At 40.1% G+C, this 13,373-nt stretch overlaps 1 protein-coding gene across 1 annotated transcript in view; it reads left to right on the plus strand.

The window, feature by feature from the left end:
• The window catches only part of AMBRA1 (autophagy and beclin 1 regulator 1), a 203,444-nt gene that overhangs the window by 149,020 nt on the left and 41,051 nt on the right, over positions 1-13,373 (plus strand). Inside the window, exon 12 of the mRNA XM_021716181.1 lies at positions 6,614-6,724. Within this exon, the coding sequence (XP_021571856.1) occupies positions 6,614-6,724 (111 nt within the window). The remainder of the gene's footprint in view (positions 1-6,613; positions 6,725-13,373) is intronic.

Genomic DNA, 13,373 nt, shown 5'->3' on the forward strand with positions numbered 1-13,373 from the left:
CGGAAGGATCGCTGGAGCCCAGCGGGTCGAGGCTGCGGTGGGCTGGGAGTGGCCACTGCACTCCGGTCTGGGCGACAGAGTGAGACTCCAACTCAAAAAAACCCCCAAAAAACAACAAAAAAAATCTGCCAAACTGTCTTCCAAAGTAGTCATGCCATTTGGTATTCCTATAGCAGTGAATAAAAAGTTCCTGTTACTCCACATCTTTACCATCATTTGGTGCTGTCAGTGTTTTGGGTTTTAGCCATTTTGATATGTGGGTGGTGGTTTCTTATTGTTGTTTTAATTTGCAGTTCTCTAATGATTTGAGCATCTTATCATATGCATATTTGCCATTTGTGTATCTTTTTTGGTAAGGTATTTGTTCAGATCCATTGCCCATTTTTAAAATCAGGTGGTTCATTTCTTATTGTATAGTTTTAAGAGTTCTTTGTATACCATTTATCAGATAAGTGTTTTGCAAAGATTTTTCTCTCGGTCTGTGGCTTGTCTTTTCATTCTCATAACAGTATCTTTCACAGAACAGAAGTTTTTGTTTGTTTTTTAGTAAGTTTCACTCTGTTGCCCAGGCTGGAGTGCAGTGGCACAAGCATGACTCACTGCAGACTTGAACTCCTATAGTTAAATGATCCTCCTGCCTCAGCCTCCTGAGTAGCTGGGTCTACAGGCATGCCCCACCACACTCAGCTATTTTTTTTTTTTTTTTTTGTAGAGACAAGGTCTCACTGTTTCCCAGACTGTTCTCGCACTCCTGGCCTCAAGCAATCCTCCCACCTCAGCTTCCCAAAATGTTGGCATTATAGGCCACTGCACCCAGCTATAACAGAAGTTTTTCATTTCAATGCGGTTCAACTTTTCAACTTTTTATTTCATAGGTTGTGCTTTTGGTGTTGTATCTAAAAAGCCATCAGTAAATCCAAGGTCACCTAGATGTTCTCTTAGATCTTGTACGAGTTATAGTTTTGTGTTTTACCTCTAAATCTATGGTCCAATTTGAGTTAATTTTTGTGAAAAGTGTAATGTTTGTATCAAAGCTGGGCATGGTGGCTTACACCTGTAATCCTAGCTCTTTGGGAGGTAGAGGCGAGAGGATTGCCTGAGCCCATAGATTCAAGACCAGCCTGGACAACGTGGCGAGACCTCGTCTCCACAATAAATCAAGAAAAATTAGCTGGGTGTGGTGTTGTGTGCCTGTAGTTCCAGCTACTTGGAAGACTGAGGTGGAAGGATCACCTCAGTCCAGCAGGTTGAGACTGCAGTGGCCATGAGCATGCTAGTGCAATCCACCCTGGGCAACAGAGTGAGATTCCAACTAAAAAAAAAACAAAATGTGTCTAGATTTAGTTATTTTTTGTGTGTGTAGATATCTAGTTGTCTCATGGCACCATTTGTTGAAAAGACTATCCTTTCTCCATTGATTCTTTGTCAAAGATCAGTTAACTATATTTATGTGAATCTCTTTCCGGGGTTGCTGTATTGTGCCATTGATCTAATTGTCTATTCTTATACTAGTACCATACTGTCTTGATTGTTGTAACTTTATGTTAAGTTTTGAAGTCTGTTAGTGTCAAGCCTCCAACTTTGTGTTTTCCCTTCATATTATGTTGGCTATTCTGGGTCTTTTGCCTTTTCATATAAACTTTAAATCAGATTGCTAGGCCGGGTGCAGTGGCTCATGCCTATAATCCCAACACTTTGGGAGGCCGAGGTGAGAGGATTGCTGGAGCCCACGGGTTCGAGACCAGCACGGGCAACTTGGTGAGACCCCATCTTTACAGTAAATTACAAAATTAGCTGGGCATGGTGGCATGTGCCTGTAGTTCCAGCTACTTGGAAGGCTGACGTGGAAGGATCACCTGAGCCCCAGCAGGTTGAGGCTGCAGTGGCCAGGAGTGTACCACTACCCTCCAGCCTGGATGACAGAGTGAGACTTCTACTCAGAAAAAAAAAGAATGCTGATATCCACAAAGTAATTTGCTGGGGTTTTGATTTGTATTGTATTGAATCTATAGATCCAACTGGAAAGAATTGTATTTTAACAGTATTGCGCCTTCCTATTAATGAACATGGAATAGCTCTCTGATTTAGTTATATCTTTTGTAGTTTCTTTCATCACTTTTGTATCTTTCTGCATATAGATTTATAGATCTTGTACATATTTTGTACCTAAGAATTTCATTTTGTTGGTGCTAATGAAAATGGTATTTTATTTTTAATTTCAAGTTCCAGGCTGGGTGCAGTAGAACCAGACTAGCTTAGGCAACATAATGAGACCCCCATGTCTACAAAAAATTTTTAAAAATTAGTCGAATATGGTGGCACTTGTGGGTAGTCCCAGCTACTCAGGAGACTGAGATGGGAGGATCATTTGAACACTGGAGTTAGGGGCTGCAGTGAGCTATGATTGTACCACTGCAGTCCAGCCTAGGTGACTAAGAAAGATCCTGTCTCTTTCAAAAATGGTAATTTCAAGTTTCAGTCATACATTTGTTCATTGCTGTTATATAGGGAAGCAATTATGTTAACCTTTCATTCTGAAACCTTGCTATAATCACTTAATAGCCTAGGAGTCTTTTGTTGATCCTTTGAGAGACAGTCATGTCATCTGCCAACAAATATTGTTTTATTTCTTCCCGTCAATTGGTATACTTTGTATTTGCTTTTCTTGTCTTATTGCGTTAGCTAGGACTTCCAGAACGGTGTTGAAAAGGAGTGGTGAGAGAGAGCTTCCTTGCCTTGTTCCTTATCTTAGGAGAAACTATCTAGTTTCTCACCATTGAGTATGATGTTAGTATAGGTACTTTGTATTTCTGTAAGATGGACTGAGCCACAAAGTATTTACATAGGAGGCACTTAGCCTCAGAAATCAAATCCTGAGAGACTGCTGAGGGATTTTTAAGGCCTCAGGGTTGTCCCACGTAATAACAGAATGGAACAGACTAGACTCAATCTCTGCACTATGGGGCATCATTACTGATCCCATGGACAACCCTATGCCCACAAATTTGAAAATCTAAATGAAACAGATCAATTCCTTAAGAGATAGTCTATCACAATTTAAACAAAAAAATAATCTGGGCCAGGCACTGTGGTTCACGCCTGTAATTCCAGAACTTTGGGAGGTGGAAACAGATTGTAAAGAACTGGCACAATTTCTTCTTAAATGTCTGGTAGAATTCACCTATGAAACCATATGGGCCTGCTGCTTTCTGTTTTGTAAAATTGTTAATGATTGGTTCAGTTTAATGGATATAGGTCTACTCAGATTATTTCTTTTTTGTTTGATGTTTTTTTGAGTAGGAGTCTCTCTCTGTTGCCAAGGCTGGAGTGCAGTGTCATGCTCACGTGCCATCGCACCTCTACCTCCTAGGCTCAGGTGATCTTTCCACCTCAGCCTTCCAGGTAGCTGGAACCACAGGTGTGCACCACCATGCCCAGCTAATTTTCTTGATTTATTGAAGAGATGATATCTCACCAAGTTGCCCAGGCTGATCTCGAACCCCTGGACTCAGGCAATCCTCTTATTTCCACCTCCCAAAGTGCTGGGATTGCAGGCCTGAATCACAATGCCTGACTCAGATTATTTTTTTGTTTAAATTGTGATAGACTATCTCTTAAGGAATTGATCTGTTTTATTTAGATTTTCAAATTTGTGGGCATAGGGCTGTCCATAGTATTCCTTTATTATCTTTTTAGTGTCCATGGGATCAGTAATGATGCCCCGTAGTGCAGAGATTGAGTCCAATTTGTTCCATTCTGTTATTATGTGGGACAACCCTGAGGCCTTAAAAATCCCTCAGCTGTCTCTCAGGATTTGATTTCTGAGGCTAAGTGCCTCCTATGTAAATGCTTTGTAGCTCAGTCCATTAACTCACCCTGGCACATTTTCTATACCTTCTTCTTAGTGGCCAGAGACCTACTAAATGGTTGGGCTTTTTTTTTAACAGAGTGGTACTTTTTCTTCCTGATGTTTCCAGGAGACCAGTTCTGTTGGCCTGTAGTTCTTGCAGAAGGGAACCTGGAGACAATCTGTGGCTGGCATCTTTAGCTCCCTAGTCTCTGTTTACATGGCACTGAAAATCGACTCTCCCTGGTGCCAGACTTCATTCTTCCTCAGCACTCAGGCACCATTGACAGAGTGCATCTCCTAGTCTTTTCCATACAATGTGACCCTATGTGTTTCTTTGATTGCCCAGCTGTTCTCCAGAAGGTACTTCTTGAGGCATGGACTGTACAAGTTGTCTCTGGAGCTGGGAGTTGGGAATCTTAATAATTTGTGGTCCCATTTGCAGATGCACATACTCAAAAAGCATCTGGTATTATTCCTGAACTGTTTTTTGTAGTTCTTGTCTGTTCCCCCAGAATAAGCTCCTAGAATATGAGGTGGTTTCTTCTATTTATCTTCTATCCTCTCTTAGCAACTAGCATTTTGTTCATCATAGAGTGAGAAAATCAACTTACCCTCTACCGTTTGGGGTTATGTGCTTTTCAGTTAGAAGCTGGAGGAAACAATAAGGAACTAAAATAATTTGAAAGAGACTAGTGGCCAAAGGGAGATGTCAGCCATTTAGACAAGTGAGCCCAGGAAACAAATCAGAAGCTCAGTGGAATTCAGCCTGGGTCAGAATGAAACTGAATAATCATTCCTAGGAAACTGGTAGGCTTTGTAACTAAAACATGATTGTCATTATCAAAGAGGCCTAGAAAAATCAAGAAAGCTCCTTTTAATAAAGTCCTGCAGTATCTTACCCTCCCTGTAAACCAGAGGTTCAGCAAAAGTTCCCAAAGCAGATGTAATTATTAAAGGAGAATCTGAGTGCTATCCTGCAGGCCCCCCAAAAGGGATTTGAGGTCAGTGGACTGACTCACTGACAACATCCCCAAATGCTGTCTTTTTCAGACCTTCAGGAAGATCATGACTGTTTGGAACTATGCCTTTGAATCTGGAAGATTTTAAGGAATGTGTTGTTTTGGGGGCATTGATTTCTCTAGAGCAGTGTTTTTTTGTTTTTGTTTTATTTTGCGTTATTTCATTATTGTCCTCCTAAGGAAACTTTTTAGTAATTTTTTTCCTAATCATCTCCCTTCCCGTGAAACTTTATTATCACAGATATAATGTATATCTGTATACTCTGGCACTTCTAAGATTTTTTTTGCCCCCATGAACCAATTTTTATCCCCATGGGGGTAATAGTACCCATGTTGAGAATGCATGATCTAGAGGTTTCATCAGGAACTGAACTGTTATTTGGAATTTTCTTTATAAGTTGAAACTGAGAAAAGGACAAGGACTATCAGTAAACTAGATGCAGTGACCAACAGAACTGCAAAAGAGCAAATAGAGTATTTTTTCCATATTGCATGGTTTGTATGGAGGACATTTTCTCTCTGAATGATCTCTTCATCATTTGAGGAAAGAATAGGGAAACACCAGGAGTAGCAGAGCAATAAATGCAGCTCTCTGAAAGAAAAAGTATGTACAGTTTGCAAAACGCTTTTGCAGTGATATGCGTAGTGGAAGAAGACCCATTGATACAGAAGAATCTGGGTATAAAATTGTCCATTGTTCCAAGGCTGATAAGCTCTTACAAGTTCAGGTTCCCAGAGTAGCTATTGCTTTGCAGCAGAGAATACCATTTAGGTGCTCTAGCATACAAGAATGTTCTATTCTCCCAAGAGGGTTTGACTCTGTCTGATCAGAAGGGTGGTTGTGTATGAAATGCACTTCAGAAGGAGGAGGAGAAAATGACATGTTCATGTAAATGAAATACAACTGCAAATTAAAGTGTCACCCTGTTAAAAAAAAATCCATTTTTTATTTAATTGGTTACCAAGGGAAAAAATGTCATACAAGAGTATATCTCAGAGAAAGTTAAACCGTGAGGTGTTACAAGTGAATCTGGATTCAAGGAGTTTCGGGGGGCAGGGGGTGGATGGGGTCTGGTATTATAAAAGATTGCCTTAATAAAAATATTCTGATGCTACAAAGCTAGGCTCTTAAATTTCTGCAGTGTTACATACCGGGGGTCCCGAAGAGATTAACAAATAATACCTCATTTGTTCTTTACTGTCTCTCTCCATCCAATCAGCTGTATGCTAGCTGCCTCTTCCCTGGAGGAAACTTCTTTTGGAGCTGTTTTATTAGGAAGAAGGTGATATACAAAGGAGACGATGCTTTCTCCCAAAGAGTGCTGCTTACCATCCGGGCATTTAGGAACTGAAATTCTGTTGACTTTTCTGTGTCAATTGTGTCTTCCTGTTTTTCATTTTTTTCTCCCAATTTTCTTTTGTGAAAATTCATGTGTCTCTTTAGATGTTGAGCCTACCAGAATGTATGTACAGTACCTGCCACATTGCTGACACTAAATAAATATTAAGTAATGATGGAAGGGGCTGATGAGTAGGACTGTCTTTCCACATAGAAGTGTTCCCTGAGAAACGTCTGGTTTCCCTTTGAGACAAAGACTTGCCAGATGGGACTTATCAGCTTTCTTCAGCCTTATACTTCTTCCTCTTCTCTCTCTTCTACTAATCCAGATATTGCTTTATGTTCTTAAGTGGAAACATGCAGATAAATAATATAATGTGTTCTCTTTGTCTTCTCCCTCATCAGGGGCAGTAATTGGTGATGGACAGTCTGCCGTGGCCAGTAACATTGCCAATACTACCTACCGGCTCCAGTGGTGGGACTTCACTAAGTTTGACCTTCCAGAAATCAGTAATGGTAAGCCAGGGTTGAATGGGGCTACTGGTGGACATGTTACATTTACTGGTGAGCCAGAACTCAGAAATTCATGTAGGACTGGGGTTTTCATCATCTAATTGAGTAGCTATTGATCCTGTCCTATTTCAACTACTCTCTGCAACTCTCTAAACAATTCAGCAAACATATCTTGAGCATCCACCCTCATCAACAATGTTAGGTACTAAAGTCGACACAAAGCAGGCGTTTCTTTGTCCCGAGGAATTTGTGGACTAGTAGTTCATTGACCAAAGCCTAAAGTTGAGGTAGAACTGACAGGAAGAGAAAGAAAAGGAAGCGTAGGAACTGAGAGTGAAACTTTGTGATCCTTCAGGAAAGAATAGAATGATTTTGTTGTTGTTCCTTAAATCTCTTTGAATTCAGTCTCTCTGGCCCAATATTTTTTAAGAGTCCATGCCAGTTGCCTTTGTAGTTGTACCAAGTACTCCAATACTGAATTTATCTGTTTCCTAAGACTAATACTCTTACATTGAAATTCATTGCTAAGAGTTTTGTTGTTGTTGTTCCTTCCTCCCCATGTGGTGTGCAGGCAAAGCCTTTGAGCATAGACTATAGTGACATGAATTGAACTCACTGACTGATCCAGACCTGAATTGACTGAAGTGAGTGGTAGGTTGATATCTGATTTACAGACATGACTGTCGAACAGTTAAGTTTCCTTGCTTCTAGAGCAGTCTGCAGTCCCATGTCCCACTTGTTCAATTGGAATCACAGCATTGTAGATATGTCATGTTACTTTCTGTCTAATGAAGAACCCTCTCTTACACATTCTTGAGGAGTAGTTCAAGAATAGTAGTTCAAGGAGTAGATCAAGTAGTTCTGCTTAACAACTTCTCTTAATAGACCACTTTGACCATTGCTGCTAAGTTTCTGTCAAAATGCTTATTCTTGTACTGCCACCATTTCCTTTGTCGTCACTTCCTCACATCATCTACTAATTTGATAAACATGCTTTCTATGTCTTCCTTCAGATTGTTAGCAAAAAATGGTGAATCAGTCAGGACATTGCACCAACCCTTGTGGTATGTTATGGTGGACTTCCTCTGTGTAAGGTTTATGAATTAGCACCCTGGGTTTGGTTGTTCATATCTGAGGCCCACGTTTTTCTTTCTTGTCTTTAGTGTAATGTAAGATCTTGTCAGATGCCTTAAAATAATTAAGATATTCTCTGTCTGTGGCATTTCCCAGTATATCAGTCTTGGTATCCTTAGCAGACAAGGAAAATGAGGTTAATTTTTCATGTCCTGTTCTTAGTGAAACCTTAGTAGCAATCATCCATTTCTTTCTAAGTGCTCATAAGCCATATGTCCAGTAATCTGTTCTTTAACTCTTCTGGGAATCAACTCTGTCTACCTTTTCCTTATTGAAAACTAAATTTGCTAGTTTATCTCTAGATTTCTGACCTAGAACTTGTTGACCATAATTTATTTAAAATTATTTTGCTTCATTATTTTGTCACTTTGTTTCTTTTCTTGTCATCTGAAATAGATAATATACTTATCGTTCAAAAATTCTAAAAGTATTAAGTAATAATACAGTAGGATCCAGGCATGGTGGCTCATGCCTATAATCCCAGCACTTTGGGAGGCGGAAGCGAGAGAATTGCCTGAGTCCCCGGTTCGAGACCAGCCTGGGCAACGTGGCAAGACCTCGTCTTTATAATAAATAAAAAAATTAGATGGGCATGGTGGTGCACGCCTGTAGTTCCAGCTACTTGGAAGGCTGAGGCAGAAGGATCTCCTGAGCCCTGCAGGTCAAGGCTGTGGTGGCCATGAGCGTGCTACTGCACTCCATCCTGGGCAACAGAGTGAGATTCCAACTCAAAAAAAATTAGGAAACCTCCCGATCCTTTTGCTTCTCCCCACAGGGAACCACTGTTAGCAGTTCCTTATATATCCTTTCAAGGATGCTATATGTATAGATAAGCAAATGCAAACTTAGGTTTTTCCACTTTTTATCTAGTCCAAGTGGTAACATGCTGTGTATGTATGTAACTCACTTATGTACTCATCTGTATTTTCTGCAGTTTTCTTTCGTTATAGTATGTCTCAGTGATCTTTTCATATCAATATATAGTTTACTTGTTCCTTTTTATGACAGCTTAGTATTCCATTATATAAATGTACCATACAATTTTTTTTAACCAGTCTCCCATTGAAGGACTTTTAGTTGTTTTCAGTCTTTTGTTCTGTAAACTATGCTGGAGTTTGTCATTTTGCACATGTGCAAGTACATCTATAGGACACATTCTTAGAAGTGTAATTGCAGGGAAGAAGAGCATGTGCACTTGTAAATTTGGTAGCTATTGCTGGACCACACTCTGTATGGGTTATGCCTAATTTTATTCCCACCAGCAGTTCATGAGGGTACCTAGTTTCTTAAACTCTTGTTGATAGAATTTGCCACCAAATTTTTGGATATTTACAAATCTTATATGTAAGAAGGTGGTATGTGGGTGTTTTATATTATATTATTTTATTTATTTATTTTTGAATCAGAGTCTCACTCTTGCCCAGGCTGAAGAGCAGTGGCATACTCACGGACACCCCAGCATCAACCTGCTAAGCTCAGGAGATCCTTCCGCCTTAGCCTTCCAAGTAGCCAGAGTGACAGGTGCACGTTTACTATGCCTGACTAATTTTTTGATATATTGTAGAGACATGGTCTTACCGAGTTGTCCAGACTGGTCTCGAATCCCTTGGGCTCAGGCAGTCATCTTGCCTCAGTCTCCCAAAGTGCTGAGATTACAGGCTTGAGCCATTGGGCCTGGCCACATATGGGTATTTTAAATTTGTATTTCTCATTTTGCAAACGAGGTTGTGTGCCTCCTCACATACATAGCCATTTGTGTTGCCTCTTCTTGACCTGTCCATGTGCTTTACCTGGTTTTCTATTGTGTAACTGGTCTTTTCCTTAGCAATTCTACAGGAGCTCTTTATAAATCAGAAAATCAACTTATAATAGGAGTTTCCCACTTGTCATTTCTCTTTTGACTTTGCTGAAGGTTATTTTTGTCATAGGACTTATTTTAGGTAGACAATTATACAACTTTCCTTTTATGGTTTCTAGATTTTGTGTCATCATTAGGAAGATCATTTAGAGCTTTCATGTTTTCATATTTGTCTTTGATTCACTAAGAAATTTCACTTAGTCCCAAATAAGCAAAGTATGATCTGACTCCTCCCCCCATATGGCTACTTACTTGTTTAATTAATAATTCATTTGTCTTCATTGATTTTGGATGTCAATTTCATCATACTGTTAATTTCTTTTGTGTATGTAGATATATTTCTGGACTGTCTGTTCTGTTCCACTGATCTATCTGATTATTCATGTGAAAGTTCTGCATGGGATTAATTTTTGAGACTTTCTGTTTTAAAATCTGGTAGAACAAGTTCCCTATTGTTATTTTTTTAATCTCAAATTTTTCTGCCTGCTCTTATGTTTTTGTTTTTCTGTATAGACTTTACAACCACCTTTTTATACCTCCTCCCCCTAAAATTCTACTGGCATAATTATTGCAATTGTAATAAATTTGTAAATTAACTTAAGGAGATTTAGTGACTTTATGTTATCTTCTTATCTAAGAAGAGATATCTATGATTCTTTGAGGGTATGGCCATAATTCTTAAGTCACAACTATAGCCATTTCTAGTACTCTTAGATAGGAATTTTCCATCTCTAGAGAGGTATTCATTTAAACAGGCTCATTTCTGATGGGCTTCTGATATCTCTTAAAAATGATGTTTCTACCCAGTTGAAGATAATTTTTGTTAATAGGAAGCAAAAACAGTTCAGAAGAATACAGGCATTGGACATGTTGCTAGCATAGTTTATAAAACCTTTGGTTGTCCTTAACATTTTTTTTAGAAGTTTCAACTCATTCAGACTACAACTTCTTAGCATTCTCCTTGATATTTGTCATTAGTTCTGTGTTCCATCTTTTGAACATGGCTCTTGTAAAACCCAAGCTGATCAGAGCACATCATGTGCAACCAGATTGGCTCATTTAGTTATGGCTCCCCTGTCTGCCTCCTTTAAATCACTTTGTGGTGTTAGAATTCTCCTTTTGAAAAGTGCTTTATTTTTCTTAGTGTTTTATCCTTAGGATAAACCTAACTTCTAGGAGTTTAGGACACTTATGTCTGAAAGTAGCCAGCATTCCTTTCCATGGTATTACTCTTTTACTCGAAGTTCCTCTGGTTAGCACTTAACTGTGTTTCCTTGTTGTTCTGAAGGAAATCTACTTACAGTTTTGATCTCCACTCTTGATAGATTCAGTTGTTAGTAGAGTAAGTTAAGAGTCTCTTTTGCTGTGGGATGGCTTCCAAAAGTCACCTACTTCCCTGTGAAAGGTAGCATTTGGCTTTGGAACAGCCTGTATCTGGGAGCCACTAGTTCAGAGTTTTACTCATGGGTTCAGCAGCCACCAGTTAGTTGCAATCTGAATTGCATTTAGTCCTTTTCTGGAGTTAGGCTAAAGATTATTGCCACCGTTTCTCTTACTTGGGACGTAGGATTAATGAATTACTATCTGTTTAGAGTTTAGAAGTTTGTGAATAAGGCCTCATATGCACAGATAATTTGAAGTCTACTTTCATGAAAAAAGTAGCATATTAGTTTCATTATGGGGTTTTCCTGGTTTTGGTTTGTTTTTTTTTTTTGAGTTGGAGTCTCACTCTGTCGCCCAGGCTAAAGTGCAGTGGCATGCACATGGCCACCGCAGCCTCAACCTGTTGGATTCAGGTGATCCTTCTGCATCAGCCTTTCAAGTAACTGAAACTACAGGCATGCACCACCATGTCTGGCTATTTTAAAAAATTTATTGTAGAGATGAGGTCTCATCAAGTTACCTACACCGATCTCAAACCTATGGGATCAGACAATCCTCTCACCTCAGCCTCCCAAAGTACTGGGATTATAGGTGTAAGATATTGCGCCTGGCTTTGTTTTGTTTTTTTTTTTGAGTTGGGGTCTCATTCTGTCACCTAGGCTGGAGTGCAGTGGCACAATCATGGCTCACTGCAGCTTGGACTACAGGCATACACCACCGCTTGCATTTTTTTTTTTTTTTTTTGTAGAGACGAGGTTTTGCTATGTTGCCTAGGCTGGTCTCAAACTCCTGGGCTCAAGCAATCCTCCCACCTTGGCCTCCCATAGTGTTGGGATTACAGGCATGAGCCACCATGCCCAGTTTCATTGTGGTTTTTGTTTGTTTGTTTGTTTGAATTGAAGTCTCACTCTGTCGCCCAGGCTGGAGTGCAGTGGCACACTCACGGCCACCCCCAGCATCGACCTGCTGGGTTCCGGCAATCCTTCCACCTCAGCCTTCCAAGTAGCAGGAACTACAGGTGTGTGCTACCATGCCCGGCTAATTTTTTATTTTATTGTAGAGGTCTCACCAAGTTGTCCAGACTGGTCTCGAACCCATGGGCTCAGACAGTCTTACTTGCCTTGGCCTCCCAAAGTGCTGGGATTACAGCCTGAGCCACTGAGCCTGGGGTTTTTTTTTTTGGTCATTGTGGTTTTTATGAGTAAACTCCTATTAGGTGGATAGTATTGGTCACTAGGGTGTCCTGCCAGAACAGGCTTAGGAAACCCAGAGAATGAATGATGTGGGGCAAATCACACTACAAGGGATATAGTGACTCTTGCCTTTAGGGTATGCTTATAGTGTCATCTAGAGTTCTGTGCAGGTCTTATTCTGAAACCAGAGGGACTCAGAGATAGCCAACAGGAAATTTTCCTGCTGATTTAAACCCCCTTGGGTTTTCCAAATAGATAACTAATGCATTTGCAAAAGCACTGCAACTACTAATCGCTCCCACGGCCTCATCTGGCCAGCCAGCAACAGGCTACAAATCAATCTTTGTACAAGGTGTTTGTTTATAATTTATGGAGCTGATAGAAAGGCAGAGCCATCTGCTCCTCCAGGCATCAGTATTTCTAACCCCTCCCATTCCCTGCTAGGGCATTTTCACTTGGAAATCATTTCTAATTGGGAGGAGATTACATTGCAGAGTCTGGAACATGGCTTCCTGCTGTCTCCTGCATCGTTTTACCTTCCCTTGGAGCTGCCCCCTGAAGTTCTTACAAGCAGTTTTGATTTGAAAAATCCTTTCTTTCTATCCTTGATTTTCCTATCTTTGATGAAGCCAGCTAACTGCCCCATCATCCTTTCCAAGATGTATTTTGCCTTTAAGTGAAAGACAGCTGCTGTAGCTACAGCTCAGAAGTCAAGGGCTATTTGGTAAGGAGATAATTTACAAGTGTGGACCCTGACCAGCAGCACCAGAGATACTGGAGGTTTGTTAGAAATGCATATTCTCAGGCCTCACACCACATTCTGTTTTAATAAGCCCTCCAGGTGATTCTGCTGCATACTAAAGTTTATAAAATTTGTCAACCGCTGCTGTAAGGCAAGGTATAAAGCACAACAAAGACTTCTGATGCATGAAAGCTGCCATTGTCTTAGGCTGTATTTTACTCCACCTTTTTCTCTCTACTGTTTTTATTATTACTGAATCCCAAAAGCCTGGGTTGTCCTCTGTCATTAGTACATTACTTTCCTATGGCCCAAGAAAACAAGTAATAGAGATCCAAAAAAATC

Source organism: Carlito syrichta, unplaced genomic scaffold (assembly GCF_000164805.1).
Source record: "Carlito syrichta isolate Samal-C Ts95f unplaced genomic scaffold, Tarsius_syrichta-2.0.1 Scaffold308253, whole genome shotgun sequence".
Classification (NCBI taxonomy): Eukaryota; Metazoa; Chordata; class Mammalia; order Primates; family Tarsiidae; genus Carlito; species Carlito syrichta.